The 17,988-nt window shown below is 33.9% G+C and overlaps 1 protein-coding gene across 4 annotated transcripts in view; it reads right to left on the reverse strand.

The window, feature by feature from the left end:
• Positions 1–17,988, reverse strand: part of LOC149845461 (uncharacterized) — a 60,695-nt gene that overhangs the window by 22,643 nt on the left and 20,064 nt on the right. For 3 of the 4 annotated variants that reach the window (XR_016430194.1, XM_089995758.1, XM_089995759.1), the window contains exons 8-16: positions 14,608–14,755; positions 12,931–13,054; positions 12,137–12,314; positions 12,006–12,034; positions 5,979–6,127; positions 4,539–4,641; positions 4,243–4,338; positions 4,083–4,135; positions 3,840–3,963 (exon numbers count right to left, since the gene is read on the reverse strand). Coding sequence is in view for 3 of the 4 variants with exons in the window: in XM_089995758.1 (XP_089851884.1) it covers positions 3,840–3,963; positions 4,083–4,135; positions 4,243–4,338; positions 4,539–4,641; positions 5,979–6,127; positions 12,006–12,034; positions 12,137–12,314; positions 12,931–13,054; positions 14,608–14,755 (1,004 nt within the window). In the remaining variant the exon portion in view is untranslated. The remainder of the gene's footprint in view (positions 1–3,839; positions 3,964–4,082; positions 4,136–4,242; positions 4,339–4,538; positions 4,642–5,978; positions 6,128–12,005; positions 12,035–12,136; positions 12,315–12,930; positions 13,055–14,607; positions 14,756–17,988) is intronic. The other variant, XM_089995762.1, reaches the window with a different exon arrangement.

The raw sequence follows: 17,988 nt of genomic DNA on the forward strand, positions 1-17,988 counted from the left end.
TTGCCTCTAATATTAAAAAGAATATTGTATCTGTCTCCAAATTTGTTGATTACACAAATTCTTTCGTCGAATTCACTCCTTCTATATATGTCAAGGATCTTCGAACGAAGGAGACATTCACTAAGGAGGAACAACGAGGAAACATGAATGTCTTTTAGGAGGATCCCACTGCATATTCATCTTCTGCCTTGAAGTCTTCTCCCTTGGAACCATCATCACAAAATCTTAAGTCTCGCTATACAGATGTCTACAATCTTTCTCAATGTAATAAGTCAGATTTGTGGCACAGTCGTTTGGGTCATTGTAGGAAAGGTTTCATTAAGAAACTTGTGTCAGAAAATTTAATTTCAAAGTCTTGTCTGCACCCTGTTTTGGATGCTAAAAATTATTCAAATTGTCAGTTATGCAAGAGTCGTGTACTTCCTTTTAATCTTGTTAATGAAAGAGTATCAAGAGCTTTTGAAATTGTGTATTTTGATGTATTGGGACCAACTCCTATTTATTCTTCATCAGGGAGTCAATATTATGTTTTATTCATTGATAGTTATTCTCGCTTCACCTGGATATACTTCATGAAACATAAGTCTAAAGTTTTTAAATGATTTCAAGACTTATGTGTATTCGTAAAAAATCGTTTCTCCTCTAATATTGTGCATTTCCAATGTGATGAGGGAGGTGAATATTCTTCAAATGACTTTATTGTTTTTCATCGAAATAATGGGATAAGTAGATGAGCGTCTTGTCCACATACCCCTCAATAAAATAGATTAGCTGAATGGAAACACCGCCATATTGTTGAGAGTGCTATGAGTATGCTTCATGATAGTAATGTTCCTATTAGCCTTTGAACAAAAGCTTTTCACACTGCACTACATGTCATTAACTACCTGCCCATGGAAATTCTAGAGGATAAGTCTCCTTTTCTCTTTTTGGAAAACACCCTGATTATAATGACTTGCGTATTTTTTGTTGTGTTTGTTATGTTCATGATGACAAGTCTCTAGGAAATAAATTCCAGGATAAAGCAGTGAAGTGCAGATTTGTTGGATATGCGGATGATTATAAATGATATAAATGTTATGATTCTGTAACTAAACGTATCAAGATTTTCAACAATGTTGTTTTTGATGAACAAAATTTTGAGAGCACAACATTATCTCAAGAGCAAGATTTACTTCGAAATGTTGAAGTTTATGATCCCTGGATGAGTGCATAATTGTTTTCAAGAGAAGGGGGGGACTTGTCAGCCATTTTGCGAAGAATTGAGTTCAAATGGACCAAATCTCGAACCTCCACATACTTTCGAAAATAAAGGGTCTAGAGAAATTCAGAGATTCTCTAGTCAAGTTTATGTTAGAAGAAGAAGAGATCCTATCACCAACAATACTGAGCAAAATATGAGTCAACCTCCATTAAGAAGATCGAAAAGGATACGCCATCCTATTCAAAGGTGGGTTAGCTATGATAATTTTTTCATAGACTTTCAGTTGTTTATGTCACAAGTTGAGAGGCATGATGAACCAATCAACTTCTATCAAACCATTAAATCCCATAAATGGATAGAGGCTATGAATGAAGAAATAGAGGCTCTACATGAGTTTCAAACCTGAGAAATTGTTCCTAGATTAGAGGAGAAAAACGTTGTTGGGTGCAAGTAGGTTTATAAGATTAAATATAAGCCTGATGGACACATTGAGAGGTATAAAGCAAGACTTATGGCACGAGGTTTTATACAAGAATATGGGCAAGATTATGACGAGACTTTCAGTCCCATGGTTAAAATGGGAACAATATAGATTGTTATATCCTTGGCAGTTGATTATGGATGGGAATTGAGTCAGTTAGATATAAAAAATGCCTTTTTACATGGGGATCTGAAGGAAGAAGTTTTTATGGAACAACCTCCTGGATATGCCGAAGGAGATCCCAAAGACTATGTGTGCAAACTAAAAAGATCCCTTTATGGGTTGAAGCAAGCCTCTCATTCTTGGTTTAAGAGTTTTTTCCTTAAAGTTCAAAATTATGGTTTTCACATATCCTCTTTTGACCATTCTCTGTTCATTTTCAAGGATAAAAATGCTACTACCTTATTGCTTATATATGCTGATGACATAATCCTTACAGGCAATTCAGACAGTTACATGGAAACAATGAAGAAATTGTTGATGCAAAATTTCAAGATGAAAGATCTTGGTGATTTAAGGTATTTTCTTGGAGTTGAAGTGGATAGAAGAGGTGATGTTTTAACTCTTATACAACATAAATATACTTTTGATCTTTTGAGGATGGCAGAAATGACAGATTGTAAACCCCTAAACATGCCTAGTGTTTTGCATCAAAGGCTAAGCTCTAATGATGGAGAGTTATATAATGATTCGACTAAATATCGGAGCATTGTTGGGATGCTTCAGTTTATTACCTTTACCAGGTCAGACATTGTGTATTATGTAAATCAGGTATTTTAATTTATGCACGAACCAAGAACTGGTCATGATGATGTTGTGAAGAGAATTTTACGATTTTTGAAAGGAACCATTGGAGATGGTCTTCTTTATCAAAGAAATTGGCCTGACAATGAGGGGTACAAAATCATCACTTATACAAATGCAGATTGGGCAGGTAATACAGATGAGAGGAGATCTGTTTCTAGATATTATATATTCATTGACAGGAATTTGGTATCATGGAGTAGCAGAAAACAAAGAGTTGTTGCTAGATCCAATACTGAAGCAGAATACAGGTTGGCAGCAGGGACAATTGAAGCTACTTGGGTCAGACATCTTCTAGCTGATCTAGGAGAAAGAATTTTCCAATCATTCTTATTGTGTGATAATCAAAGTGCTATTAACATTGCTTATAATCCCATACAGCATGAGCATGGTCGGACAATACATATTGAGATAGATCAACATTTCATCAGAGAGAAGGTTGAAGACAAGGAGATTGAACCTCATCACATTCGCACAAAATCAAGTTGCCGACTTATTCACTAAATGCCTAACAAAGCATCAATTTTGGTTCTTAAAGAACAAGTTGTCCATGGTTCAAGACCATGCACAACTTGAGGAAAGGTGATAAAATGTGATTAGGTGTTACTAGATCTGGACGTCTGATAACGTAATAACATTTTATGTTATAATGGCATTCCTTGTGATTTGTTTGTATTTTAAACCTAATGTACTTTATGTTACATATAATAGCATTAGGGCACGCCTATTGTAAATGAGGCTACCGTTTTTCTTCTCCATCCCTTTCTCATTCTTCTTCTCTCTATTCCCTGCTGAAACTTCATTGTGGTGGCTTCCATACATCTGATTCTGAAAATATTTTCAATCAGTACCTCTATAAATCGGTAAAAATCGCACACATATGTATGGATGTTTAAATAAAATAAATAAATATATGTGCAAAGTTCCCATGTGCACAAGGTGCATGTGGTTTACAGAGGCAATTCAGGTCAAAGTTTAGGCTGGATTTTAGCCAGTAAATTTTATTCTTGGAAGCCCTAGACTTGATAAAGGTTGAGAGAGACCAAAGCTTGTATGAGAGGTAAAGCAGATTATCACTAAACAAGCATGACATGAGTTCAGACAGATGAAATGGACAAAGAATGTAAGACCAAATGGCTGAGCATATACACCAAATAACAGAACATAGAAGATGAGATGAACAACCTATACAATATACAGTTCAACATAAGTAAAAGCTTTTCTTTTCACACAGTGACATAAAAGGAACTTTTGTAAACCGAGCAAGAAAAGCAGAATAATTTATTTAACACTTAACTGAACCGTGAAAAGAAAAAAAACACTAGGATATTTGTATTTTATGTAGCAGACCAGATCATAGTGACGAGAGATGTTGTGTCGAGCTTGTGTGAGTGTATTCTGCCGGGAAAGATGCTGAAAGAAAAATTTTGCAGATGCAAATCCTGCAGTTAAAATTATTGGCTTCCACCAACCCCTGGATCAAGCATTTAATCAGTTGATGAAAAAAACTTCAAGAGTTCCAGTCCACTATCTAATTCACAAACTAGATTACCCAAAAGAGGAAAGAGAAAGCAAGTACTAAGCAGATGTTACCCTTTATTTATGTGGTCCACAGAATTACGTTTATCCCTGCCATCAATGAGCATCTGCCAGAAGGCACAAAAAAAATATGAATTCCTCAATTATTAACTCAAAACAACAGTAACAGCTGAACTTCTGGCACTAAATGCGTGGTGGAGAAAGAAATAATCACCAAGAAAAGGTTTAGAAGGCCTTCTTCTTTGTCAACAAAAGATATATCACCATTTATATATGCATCTGCAAGCCCTAGATCAGCCTCAGTGGCAACCTGTTAAAACAATCATGAATTCACCATCATTTGACCCACCAGAAGGCAAGTTTGAGCAAATAAAATCAATAGCTTCACCCATTACAAAAACCCTTCTGTACAGGAGAACTCCATCTCATAAACACAACCTGAAAATGTGATCATGAAGCATCAAGCAAAAAGTTTGATTGGTCAAATGAAGTGTAAGCTAGTTGCAATACCTTCCAATAAAACAAAGGAGAGTGAATTTTCATCACAGATTTGAGGCAATCTTTTTTATTGGTTCCTAGAAATTCAAATACTGTACCACCATCCTCTAGCAAACTGCACGCATCATGAAACGGAGTTTAGTAAAAAGCAGTGAAAAAGTAGCAGCCAATTCAGTCATAAATCAACCAAAGCTTAAAAACTTATGCTTCCAGAGTCCAGACTGCATAGATTGTCCATGTAGTTGACACATTACACACAGTGGTCTGTTTGCAGATCACAAAAACTTATCTTTCCAGATTACATAAATTGCCCATATAGCACATACAGTGATCTGTTTGCTGAGAATAAGAAACTGGAAATACGTGGGTAAAAAGGAGAAAATTACAAAGGATGAAGTTTAAGTCTCACTAACAGGGATACATGATACAGTCAAAATGGTACCAACCAAGTGCAGAAAGTAAGGCCTGTAACATGCAAATTGATTAGAAGGTAATAATTGAAATGTATTTGTATAGAATGAATAGAAACAAGATGCCTAAACATGTTGATGTACATAGCAAAATGCCCTTTTTCTTTATATAGCATAGTGATATGTCCCCAATTCTATTTCTGTCCTTTTCACCCTTCTGCTACATTTACTTTGTACATGTACTCCTGCAATTAAGGTTTAGCATGCATTTCTCTTTTCTACGTTTGACATTACATGGTATGAAGCCTTAGGCTAATCAAATATAAGGTCTCCATTTGCTTGGATTTTCAGATCTTACACCTGAAGTTGAAACTCATTTCTCATCTGCCTATCAATTTTTTGTATTCATGTCTATTCATCAACAAGATTACATGATTTTCTGATGTCAGCACTCTGAAAAAAATGGTCTTACTCATTGCCCTTTACTTGCGGAAACATTTATGTTCTTGTATTTCATTTTATAGTTGAAATGGACCACTTTTATCATGTCTTTCAAGTATAAACTTTCATGTGAAAGTGGATTAGTCATCTGCTATAGCTAAGAGTCATGTTATTTGGGGTTTCCAGCTTTTACCAATCTCTTTTTATTTTGTCTTGCTTCTATTCATTCATGGACTCATCTTTGACTTTCCTCTATAGCCTTCAAGCTGGTTTCACTTGGCATCGACAGCTGGATTCTCTTCAAGATTTTTTGCTATTTCCATTTTTTCCCCTTTACTTTGCTTGTCCATAAGCACATAAAAATATAAATCCTCTTCCACAATTCTCATCCATGAAAAGAATCCCTAACCTCAAAGCTTGTCCTTGTTATGTTTATTCATTTGCTCATGGACTATGGACATGGGAATCTATAATATTATAAATAGATAAAGTTGCACTATAACATGGAAATCACTAATAAAGAACTAGATGAGAATTAGAATGATGAATCAAGGAGATAAAAGGTATGAAATGCCACATGCAAGTCCTGGAGTGGACCTGCCTTAAGTAACCCGCAGAGATGTAACTTTTGAGGAACCTAGTAACAATAAGACGTGCTCCACTCTCCAACAGGGAAGGTGCCATACATTTTCTATTCTCTAGAAGAACACATTTTGATCCCAATAAGCCATGTGCTGCAACCATTGCAGCCTGTAAAAACAATAAAGAAATCATTATGGAGAAACTAAAATGACTGCATTAGCTAAAATAAAAATAATAAAGGACTAGTTGAGCAACTGGTCAAGATAAACAACAATCAAAGATGTATCTATACAAATTTGTCTTCTGGCATGAATTTGTCCATAGAAGGTAGAGATTAGACACTGGATTTTATGGTATGTGTAAAAAAACAAGAATCTTCCAATCACACTCAATATGCTCACCAAAGATTCAAAAGAACACGCACAACAAGTGTCCACAAAAGGGCACACTCAATACCAAACCCACACAAGGGGTATTCACAAGAGGGCTAAAAATGAATATTATTTTATTCATCACCATGCAAGAAGTATACCTTACAAGAGGGGGTTCAACCCCTATTTATATACATGAGAAAAGAAGAAGAAGAGGAGACTCAATAGAGTCGTTGGAGCTAGTCCAAAGGCTCTATTTGTAGCCGTTAAACTAGCTCCAACGGCTCTACAACTAGTCAACATCTTGTTGACTAGTTAGTACTCTAGTGCATTTTGAACTAGAGTAAAATAAAAAAAATAAAAAAAAGAATAAATAAAGAGAAAAGTAAAAAGAATAAAAATAAATATATAATATATATATATATATATATGTATAATATATAATATATACATTATGTACAATTTTAACACTCCTCAAACTTACGGTATAATAACCGAAAGTTTATCTAAAAGAAAGTGATATCTGGGAGTGGCGAGAGGTTTGGTAAAGAAATCTGCTAGTTGATATTCTAATGTCATATAAGGCAGATTTATAGTTCCATAAAGATACTCCTCTCAAACATAATGGCAGTCTATTTCAATATGTTTAGTCTGTTAATGAAAGGTACAATTATTGGCAATGTAAATTGCACTCTTGTTGTCACACTACAGCCGCGAGGCACTAGTTACTTGAACTCCCATGTTAGCCAACAATCTTCTAAGCTAGACCACCTCTATCATTGTGATTGTCATGGCTCGATACTTGAAGATAGCAAAACCTTTTGTTGTTTCTTACCCGTGGTTGAATACCTATTATTGGTATCACCTCTCCACTCAGCATCAGTGTAAGCAATTAAATATAATGAAGATGAAGCAAACAAAAAAAGTTATTGAGAAAGTGACTTTTTAATGTTTTTAATAATACGCAGAACTGCTCCAACGTGAAGAGAAGTTGAAGCGTGCTGAAATTGACTAGTTATGTGTACAACGTGTGCTATATCAATATCAAGCGGTTCTCCATCATAAATTCTCATTTTGGTGTTGGTAATCTTAGGTGTATCAATTTTTTTATCATCCGTGATTCTGGACCTATAAACAAATATCAAGAGCAAATTTAGACTGAGACAATAAATATCCTCTAGAAGAGTAAGCAACTTCAATTCCTAAAAAATATTTTAAAAAGCCTAAATCAGTCATTTTAAAATATTTTTTGAGAAGCTTTTTGATATTTTCAACTCCCTGTTTGTCGCTTCCAGTGATGATCATATCATCCACATAAAGAAGTAGGATGATAATACCTACATAAAAAATCTTAATAAACAAGGCAATGTCAGTCAAATTAGATCTGAATCCAATATCAATCATAACACGACTAAACCTGTCATACCAAGCCTTCAGTGTTTGTTTAAAACCATAAAGAGCCTTTTTTAGATGAAGGGCTTTTCCCTTAGGAATATTTATACCAAGAGGTGCCTTCATATAAACTTCTTTAATTAAGTTTTTATTAAGAAAAATATTTTTTACATCCATTTGAAATATAGGTCATTTTCTAAAAGAAGCTAAGGCTATTAGGGTCCTAACAATAATAATTTTAGCAACTGGTGCAAAGATTTCTTCGTAATTCATGTCATATTCGTGAGAATATTCTTTGGCAACTAGTCTGACTTTATATCTATTAAGAGTTCCATCACTCTTAGTTTTGATCTTATAACCTATGGGTTTCTTTTCTTGTAGGACATCTTGAATGACCCAAGTATTAGCCATTTCTAAAGCTTCCAACTCTATTCTTATGGCTTCTATCCATTCAGAATGTTCTTTGACTTGAGTATAAGTTGAAGGTTTTATATATGAGTAAATTAAAGCAATGAACGCCTTATATTTTGGGACAAAAGAATCATAAGATACAAATTTTCTCAGTGGTCTAGATATCCTAGAAGATCTCCTAGTTTGAACTGTAATAAAACACTAACGCAAAGAAAAATGTCACAAAGTGACTACATTGAATACATAAACACGTAAACAAGAAGCCACTAATTGATAAATACAATAAGCCATAAAGAGCTACGCACCAAACACACCCATAAATCGTCCAAAGCACAAAAACCACTAAGGGCTTATGAAGAACGCAATCACAAAGTGCACATGCACAAGTCAACTATGGGACTATCCAGAAACCACTAAGGCTTACACAAGCACAAGAGTGCATACAATTTCTAAAGAGAGACAACACTTAAAAATAATGAATTTATTCATCAAGGAGCTTCAAAGAAGCTTCGAATACAAAGGGCCTTAAGCCCTTATTTATAGACAAGAAGAGGCCAAGAGGGAGCCTCCAAATAGACATTGAGAGGCTCCCAATGGCCATATTTGTGACCGTTGGGAGTACTCCCAACGACTATAAGAAGGCATTTTACAAAAATGCCCTTATTTAATGAGATAGAATACAAAAAATTAAAAGAAGAGGAATAAAGAAAAACTTATTTTCTAACATGTACAAAATGACTAAAATGCCCCTACTGGGCAACCTAAATTACATTATTAATTATAGTTATATATACATATATCTCAAATATATATATATATATATATGACATTCTACATATAACTTAACATGAATTTCGGATTGTTTGTCATATTTCTCTAATGCACATGTGTGATTGAAGTCCTTGGGATCCTTACGTCTAGAATATTGCAAACAATGTTGGTTCTTATGAGGATGTTCTTCGTGATCATTATCAAGGTTACATTCATCTATTATATCAATATTATCATCAAAATCATATTCATAATCATGTTTTTCATAACTTGGAATCAAATCAAATAAGAATGAGTAGTTAGCTACTTCTTAAGCCTTTTCAGAGTAAAAAAAAACTTTCCTTTTCTAAAAAGGATGCATTTCTTGAAACATATAGTTTTTTTACTTTTGGGATCAAAGTATCGATAGTCTTTTTTATTATCTGCATAACCTAAAAAGGCACAGGGAACAACACGAAGTGAGAGCTTATCATTTTTGTTAGTGAAAACAAAACATTTGCATCCAAAAACTCTCAAGCTAGAGTAATCAAGAGTTAATTTAAAAAGCTTTTCAACTAGTGTTATATTTTGCAGAAAAAATGACATTCTATTAAGGAGATATGTGGCAATTAGGGTTACTTCAGCCCCAAAAATCCCTTGGTACTTGACTTACTATCAACAAAATTCTGGTACTTAACTTTATTATGATGTATGTGTTTTCGTTCGGCCAAACCATTTTGTTGTGGTGCGTGAGGACAAAACTTTTGATATGTAATGCCATATCAATTCAAATAATCTTTAAATTCATTTGATAAGTATTATCCTCCTGAATCAATGCAAAAGATAGAAATGTTATTTTAAACTTATTTTTGATTAAATTGTAAAATATTCGAAAAAGAGAAAAGACTTTAGACTTATGCTCAAGGAAGTAGATCCAAGTATACCTAGTGAAATCATCAACAAAAATCACATAGAATACATATCCACCATTTGATATAACTGGTGTTGGCCTCCAGACATCCGAATGTATTAACTCAAGCGGTCTAGAAGAAATAAAGGTTCTTTCATGAAATGATAATCTCTTCATTTTACCATGGATACAATCTTTATATTTAAAATTTTCAAAGTTACAATTGTTTTTTAGATTTAAAAAATATTGAATTTTGGATATATTAGGATGACCAAATCGTTTGTGCCATAAATCCAAACCAATTTTTTGAACATTGCAATAAAAGGTATCTTTAGGTATTTTAAAAAAATCCATGTAGTAGAGGCCTCCTTCTCTATAGCCTTCCATAATCAACTTCACTGACTGACGATCCTGCACCCAACAACCATTAGAAGAGAAGGAGACATTTCATCTATGGTCAAATATTTGAGAAACTGACAATCGATTTAAATTTAATTTAAGAATATACCTTACCTTTGGAATAATAAATCTTTTAGAATTTTGTAAAGTATTTTTGAAATTTTCAATTAATTTTATTTCAAGAGATGAAACATCAGTTGTGAAAACATTTGATATGCTTGAGATGGTATGACATTCGGATAAAACATTTTGATTGGGGGTCATATGAAATGAAACACCTTGTTTCCAATGAGGTGGCTTATAAGGACACATGTAGTTTTCCGGTCTAGAGACAACTAAAACAGAGTTGTCTTCATTTTTTAAATGATGCCCTCTTAGCCTATTTTCCTCCATACTCAATTCTTCAATAGTGTCAACAATAGAAGAAAATTTTCCTCTATGAAGAAGCGTGGATTTGGTGCTTTCAAACTCCGGCCTCAAACTATTTATAAATTGATAAAAATGTTTTGCATCAAGTTACTTTTGCCGAAACTCTATATCTTTCGGGCAATGCCAATTAAGCTCAAGAATAGATAATTCTTCTCAAAGTTCGGACAATTCATTATAGTCTTCTCTACTACTTTTGCCCTTTTGAGTCATTATCCGAACTTTTTTTTGCAAATTGTATACATGTACAATATCTTTAAGAAAATACATATTTTTAAGGTATTCTCATGTTTTGTTGGCATGCTTAAACTTTGCAAGACTAGAGCACTTTTTAATATCTACGCTATTGATTAACCAAGACATAATCTTGGCATGACCCATTCTCTACTCTTTCCACTTTTTTTCATAAGTAGGTAGTGCCTTAGCCTTCTCACCATCTGTAAGAGGCACTTCTTTTTCATTTTCTACCTTTGTGAGGATTAGTTTAGGCTCCATATCAGAACCATCAACTAATCCCCATAATCCATTTTTCCATATGTGGTGTTTTATTACTGAAGACCATATTACAAAGTTAGTATCATTGAACTTCATAGGTATAATGGTGACTTTCTCATTGTGATCAATTTTTACAAAAAGAGAGAAAGAGATGAGAGAAAAGAAAGAGAACTAGCACAAGCGCACCACCACAAATTAGCATGAATACACCACGATCACTCAAGCCAAGAAGCCTCACTTGCACAATTTTCACGAACACTTGATTCACAAAGATCTTTTTTTCTTCCTGCGGCATGAAAAATGATGCAACAAGCAATCTTCAAGAGTCAAGAGCTACCTTTGCTCTGATGCCATGTAAAGAAACAAGAATCTTCCAATCATACTCAATATGCTCAGCAAAGATTCAAAAGAACACGCACAAGTGTCCACAAAAAGGCGCACTAAATACCAAACCCACACAAGGGGTATTCACAAGAGGGCTAAAAAGAAATATTATTTTATTCATCACCAGGCAAGAAGCATAGCTTACAAGAGGAGTTCAACCCCTATTTATATACATGAGAAAAGAAGAAGAGGAGACTCGATATAGTCGTTGGAGCTAGTCCAACTACTCTACAACTAATCAATATCTTGTTGACTAGATAGAGCTCTAGTTCATTTTTAACTAGACTAAAATACAAAAAATAAAAATAAGAATAAAAAAAAAGTAAAAAGAATAAAAATAAATATATATAATATATATATGTAATATATATAATATATACATATATGTACAATTTTAACAATAACTTCAACAACATGCTTAAGGGAAAAGCAAAACAGTGTTTCTGATATTTTATTGAACATTACCAAATACAAAGAAGTTTGAAAGTTTCAAAGCAACAATATTTACCTTCAATCCATCCTCATGGAAACCATATCCTGCAGAGAAAGTAATATTTTCACCAAAAGGAATATGTAAAGTCTTCATTTAAATAAGAACAAAGAAAAACAAAGTGACAAGAAGAAGAATCTACAACCAACCTTGATAGGCTCCACAAAACCAGATTCCTCTCTTTCCCTGAATTTCACTCAATTCAAGTGAAGCCCTCACAGAAGCCACCGTTGGAAGTGGATGGCTTGTTGACCATTTAAGAACTTGATTCCGTGGCAGATGAAATGGATTGAGGGTTACAAGAAAAGGCAGATCAGTCTCTAAATGCTGCAACTCCATGAATTTTATCCAACAATCAGAGTGCTGGCATCATTATGTGAAACTAATAGTAGGAAAAAGACAACTGAACCACAAAAAAGCACCTTGATGCCTTCAGAAGCAGATAGGTAAACAAATAAGTAACTCCTTCAAAAGCATCCCGTAGAGGTTATACAATATCCCAGAGTGGAGATATTATAGTTGTCCATGTAAAATTGTTGGTATAACCTAATGGGATGGGCTGTTGTATCCCTTCATGGATAGTGATATTTCGAAGTTGCAACATTAGTGATATCTCCATGTGACTTTGACATGTTTTATTTGTTTATATGACTTATTTCACAACATATGTCAACAAACTTGCATATTATTATGAAGAAAGTATCCATATAAAGCCTTTTCCTATATTTTGTATTATTTACTTTTATTTTCTTGAATGGAAGGATTTTCACAAGGTTTATAAAAAAGACAGTATCCAAAGAAATTGCTTCACTAAGATACTATGGAGGTATTATTTATACACATACACACAGGTATGTCTGTGTGCATGAGAGAGAGGCGTCTTTCAAGGACAGGTTTTAGGAGAACTATTAAGAGATAGACATGAGGGCAAAACCCTACAAACCTGAAGCACATTGAGCCAATATGTCACACAAATCCTGTTGCCTTTGACTCCAAGAAAATTCCAAGCACCCCAGGCTGCTGGGTTTTTGGGCATTAAGGTATCATCATGGTGAAGATATATATCACTGCCAATTAAAATCAGATAACTGATTATTTCAAAGAAAATCTTATGGGAAAAGAATAGTTTTTAAACAGTCATTTTCAAACTTGGTTCGAAGTACGAGGAACCAAATAGCATGATAGAACACTATAAAGAAATTGCTCGCACATCCTTCAATGGAAGATTGTTTGCTTCAGCTAACCAACATTGACATATGTCATTTTCATAGTTCTTCAAAATGCATATTTTTATCCATTTTGTTTTATTTTTTATTCTTTATTAACCATAAGGCATTGTGGTACTCGGTGATCTGAAAAGGACCCGGATTCTTCAACAACTCAAGTAGAACCTAGGAAGACAAGACTAGCTCCACATCAACAACTGAAAATGCAGGATCAACCTCATCCTAGGCTCATAACTCAACCAAGGACTCAAAACTTTGAGTCTTTGATCTAAGTCATGAACTAGCTGACCAATTCTAGCTCCTCATTAAGAGAATATTCAGGACACAACCTTACCCTGGTCTCAAAGATGCCTCAATTTAGGACTCAAATTTAGCAGAACAATAAGATACCAAGTCCAACACCAACCCCTAAACTGATTTATCAGATTATACTGAACCAAAAGATACAACTAATGAAGTTAACTATAAATGCTTCTACAAATTACTTAAGAGTTAAGACACCAGATTGTAAAATGCAAATACTAGGCGACTCCCACTCATGAAGTCTCCAACAGGCTCCACACCCTTATAACCATGATCTCTGGAATATAGATGACTGCATCCATTTCTGAACAAAAGTAAACTGAATTCACCTTTATGAACTTCAGCTGCAACTTTATATAGAAGAAGCTGGCACTGAAAATCTACTGCATAAGATTTTAATAGGTGGATTAAGGTGGAGGGATAAGAGATACATAACTTTGAAGCTAGTCCAAGAAGTCTAACAAGCTAAGCAGTTAGAAAACTTTCCATCTACTCTGTGGAGCCTCAAGAAGTAGAATAATTTGTCTAACAGCTGCAACCTCTTTGTTTTTTGTCAATCAGCTGAAGCAACTTGTGAAGGAATTACTTTTATACATTAATAAGGTCTGCCTTCACTGTGAATGATATTTTCTGATGGTAATAGGGTTTGTAAGTGACTAGCTGGAAGAGTGTTGAGTTCCAGAAAGGTCCCATATTTTGTATCACGCACTCCTCCTCATGTCCTGTATTTCTGACTTTTCTCATTGCAAGAATAGCATGATAAGAAAGTTACAGAAGCCCCAGATGAAAAGAGATTAGGGGTCTAGAGATTTACAAAAATCCTGTAACTACACCCCCCTTCAGGTGCCCAATAACTCCCACCTTTATCATCAGAGCCAAGAAGAATGAGATGACAATTGGTCTTGAAACCATGGAGAGTTAATAATTTCAGTATAAGTTTATCTAGCAAAACAGTAATTTATTATCATCCAATAACATAAAAAAAATACTATAGCAGAAGAACAATTGGAGGATTATTATTATCATCGAGTGACATATAAAAAAATAAAAAATAACAATGAAACTAGAACAGAAGAAAATTTCAAGGATACCTGTAAGCATATTGGAAAGCACCAAGAATTCTGACCTCCTCAAATGTGGCAGCTTCTCCCAGTATTCTTAGAGCATCAGGTGCATGGACAGCCATTATGCATCCGTCATATGTATCCCTATTAGCATTTTCAGTCACTATGGAGCATCCTGCAAAATTATTGTGATACAGTAAAACTCTGTGCAAGTTGTCCTCACAGTTTTTCATTTAGAGAAAGTTTAGCAATAAGAATAGTGAATATCTGATATACAAGCCCAAAAATATTATCTTATAAAATAAAATGCATCAACCTTTGATAAACATACACATCGACATTAACAAGCCCACCACATTTGGTTCACTGCTAAGATTTTGATATTCCTGGTTTCTTTATACATTAATTGTCACTACTAAGAAAGAGAAGGGACAAAACTATGCCATACAGATTCACGGATATGGACAAGATACAGATTCAAGAGTTTGTGCAAACTGTAGGACACGAGGACACACACACAAACATGCATGCACACATAAATGAAAATTATGCAGAAACACCAAATCAAGCATAACGAATATTTTCGGTACCTAAATTTAAGTTTATGGATCATGTTTGTTCCTAACGATGCTATGTTTAGCAAAGCACTGTTACCAAACTCACTTCATGGGGTTCACACTAGATACAGAGAGGGGGGACTCATTTAGAATTTGCATGATGAAATAGTTGGATGAAAGGTAATAATGATCTAGCTTCTTTTTTTTGGATGATAAATAATGATCGATTTTCTACAAACTGAGAGAGCGAGAAGGGTTCGGGTTTTATACAAGAGAGTTACTGACAATTTAGGTTTAGGTTCAGGTATAAAGGAGCATTAATGACATTTTATCTTCTAAGATTTCTATTTTCAAAATTTTTAACAATCAAAAGAAGACAAAGTTATACCTAGACATGAGTTTGACCATGTCCGACTTGGTCAACATTGATCTTCTGCATCAAACATGATCAAAACCTTGTACAAGGTGTTTCATATGGTATCTCACGACGGACACTGTGTTGGCTTGTCTCCTTACAGTCTTACACATAATTGAACTTTCACTAAAGATCATGAACTTAACCGTACATATTGGTTAATCAGTTTTCTTTCTCAACCCATTGCTTCATCATGCATACACTAATAGAGGACTCTCGTACACATTCCAAGTTTTCTAAATTGATATTGTTCTGAGGGTGTAAATGCTGAGCACATATAAATATACCATTGATTGCAAATATAATAACTAACAAATAGGGAGAAAACAGTGAAAAGAAATTCATTCAATTTCCTAATGCTTGATCTCTTTTTCTTATGTTCAATTTGAATAAGTTTATAAACATGATAAAACCATAGTCACATATACCAGCAATATTTTCAAAATACCGAAATATTATTGTTGTATTTTCATCAAATTATATTAAAGTAAAATATCACAATATTTTGAAAATATCATCAATTTAATTATATTGTGATATTATCAATTATTTTTTACCTTTTTTATTTTTTACATCTTAAATGTGTTTTTCTTCTTTCTTTTATATTTTTTTACTTATTTCTTCTATTATATACATATTTTATTGTCTAAACATGTTATTTTCTTACTTATTTTTGTTTTTTTTATGACAAAGGAATCCTCACCTGAGAACCGGGTCACTTAATGGGTTCGACTCCCTCCAAGGTAAAACTTGTTAAATTGTAATACATAAGACAATGTATTTTCTAATATATATTTTATATGTATAAAAGGAGATACATATACATATATATTTCATATATATGTACATGTATCTATCTACTTATATATATAATATATATTTCTTTCTTGTATTAGTTGTAGGGGTATTTTAGTCATTTTATGCATATTCATGTTGTTGAATATGATTGTAATTCTTCCTTTTAATTTTTCTTATTTTTGTAACTTTTTTTTTCTTTTATCTTTTTTTATGTACTATTTCTATACATACAGTGCACAGTTAAGAATAAGAGAAGTTGGGTTGACTCCCAACGGCTCTAATTAGAGCATCAACCCAACAACTCTTATGAGTTGCTAAGCTTATAAATAAGGGCTGTAAGCCCATTGTAAAGGTATGTATTACGGTAAGGAGTTTTGTCTCCTTAAACTTATAAACATTGTGCATTCATTGCACTTTTTTTGTGGTGTAAAGCTTATAAACACTGTGCATTTATTTTGTGTCTTGAGTATTTGAAGTATCAAAGTTATTTGAAAACTTGATTGTTTGCAAGGATTCTTTACATGGTATCAGAGCTGTTGAAAATTATTGAAGAAGAAAGGTGATTGTTGAAGAAGATTGTGTGCCTCGAAAGGCATGCACCTACCTTTCTCTACTTGGAGACTCCTTGCAATATATATCGAAAGAATCATACCACATCAAGTAAGCTCTAAAAGACTCGCTTGTGGTAAGATCTTCTTCACTCTATATTTCTTTCTTCTCAAAATGGTGAAAAAAGACTCTCACTTCTCTCTTGGGTTCAAACTCAATGGCTCAAATTATCATGTTTGGGTCGGTAATATCAGGGGTAAAGGGCTTTGGGGATATGTCCAAGGCTCAATACCAGAACCGGAACTAGAACCAATGATTACCTTAGTAGAAAGAGGAGAAATAAAAATTCTTGAAGGTGAAGAGAGAATCAAAATGCTTGAAGACTATCGTAAGAAGCATGAGGAATGAGAGATGAAAAATTTTAAAATTCTATCATGGATCTTTTCATCCGTTGAAACAAGAATTAATGCCAACATTATCAAATTCAAAAAGGCCTCTTAAGCATGATAATATCTTGAAAAAATGTACACTTCAAGAGACTTGTCCCACAAGTACTATCTTCAAAAAAGGCCCTTGACCCTCCAACAAAGCGAAATGACTATTAAAGAGTATTTTGCGGAGTTGTCTTCTATTTGAGATGAACCTGCCATGCTTGAGCCCAAATGGAGTGGTGAAGCCATTGAGCTTAGGCATAAACAATTAGAAGATCGCTTTTTCAACTTTTTAAATGGGCTTAGACCCAAATTTGAACAAATACAATCCTCTCTTTTATTCGCCTTTACTTTCCCTTCCCTTGAAGATGTAATTACTAAATTAAGTGAGGGAAGAGACTCATATGAGTATAAGCAAAAATAACCTAAGTGTTCTTACAACACCTTCCAACCAAGAAGAATGTGAAGGTGTTAATGTCGTTTCAAGACCGGGAAACAATTTGAGAACCTACAAACCTCTCCACTTCAACAATCAAAATCAAGGAACAATGAAAAATAGTGGGCAAGGCAGAAAAAGAGATTATAGCAAAGTTGTGTACCACTTTTGTAAGGAATCGGGGCACATCAAACTGGTTTGTCTAAAATGGAAGAAGTTACT

This window comes from Nuphar pumila, chromosome 2 (genome assembly GCF_984573655.1).
Source record: "Nuphar pumila chromosome 2, dmNupPumi1.hap1.1, whole genome shotgun sequence".
NCBI lineage: Eukaryota > Viridiplantae > Streptophyta > Magnoliopsida > Nymphaeales > Nymphaeaceae > Nuphar > Nuphar pumila.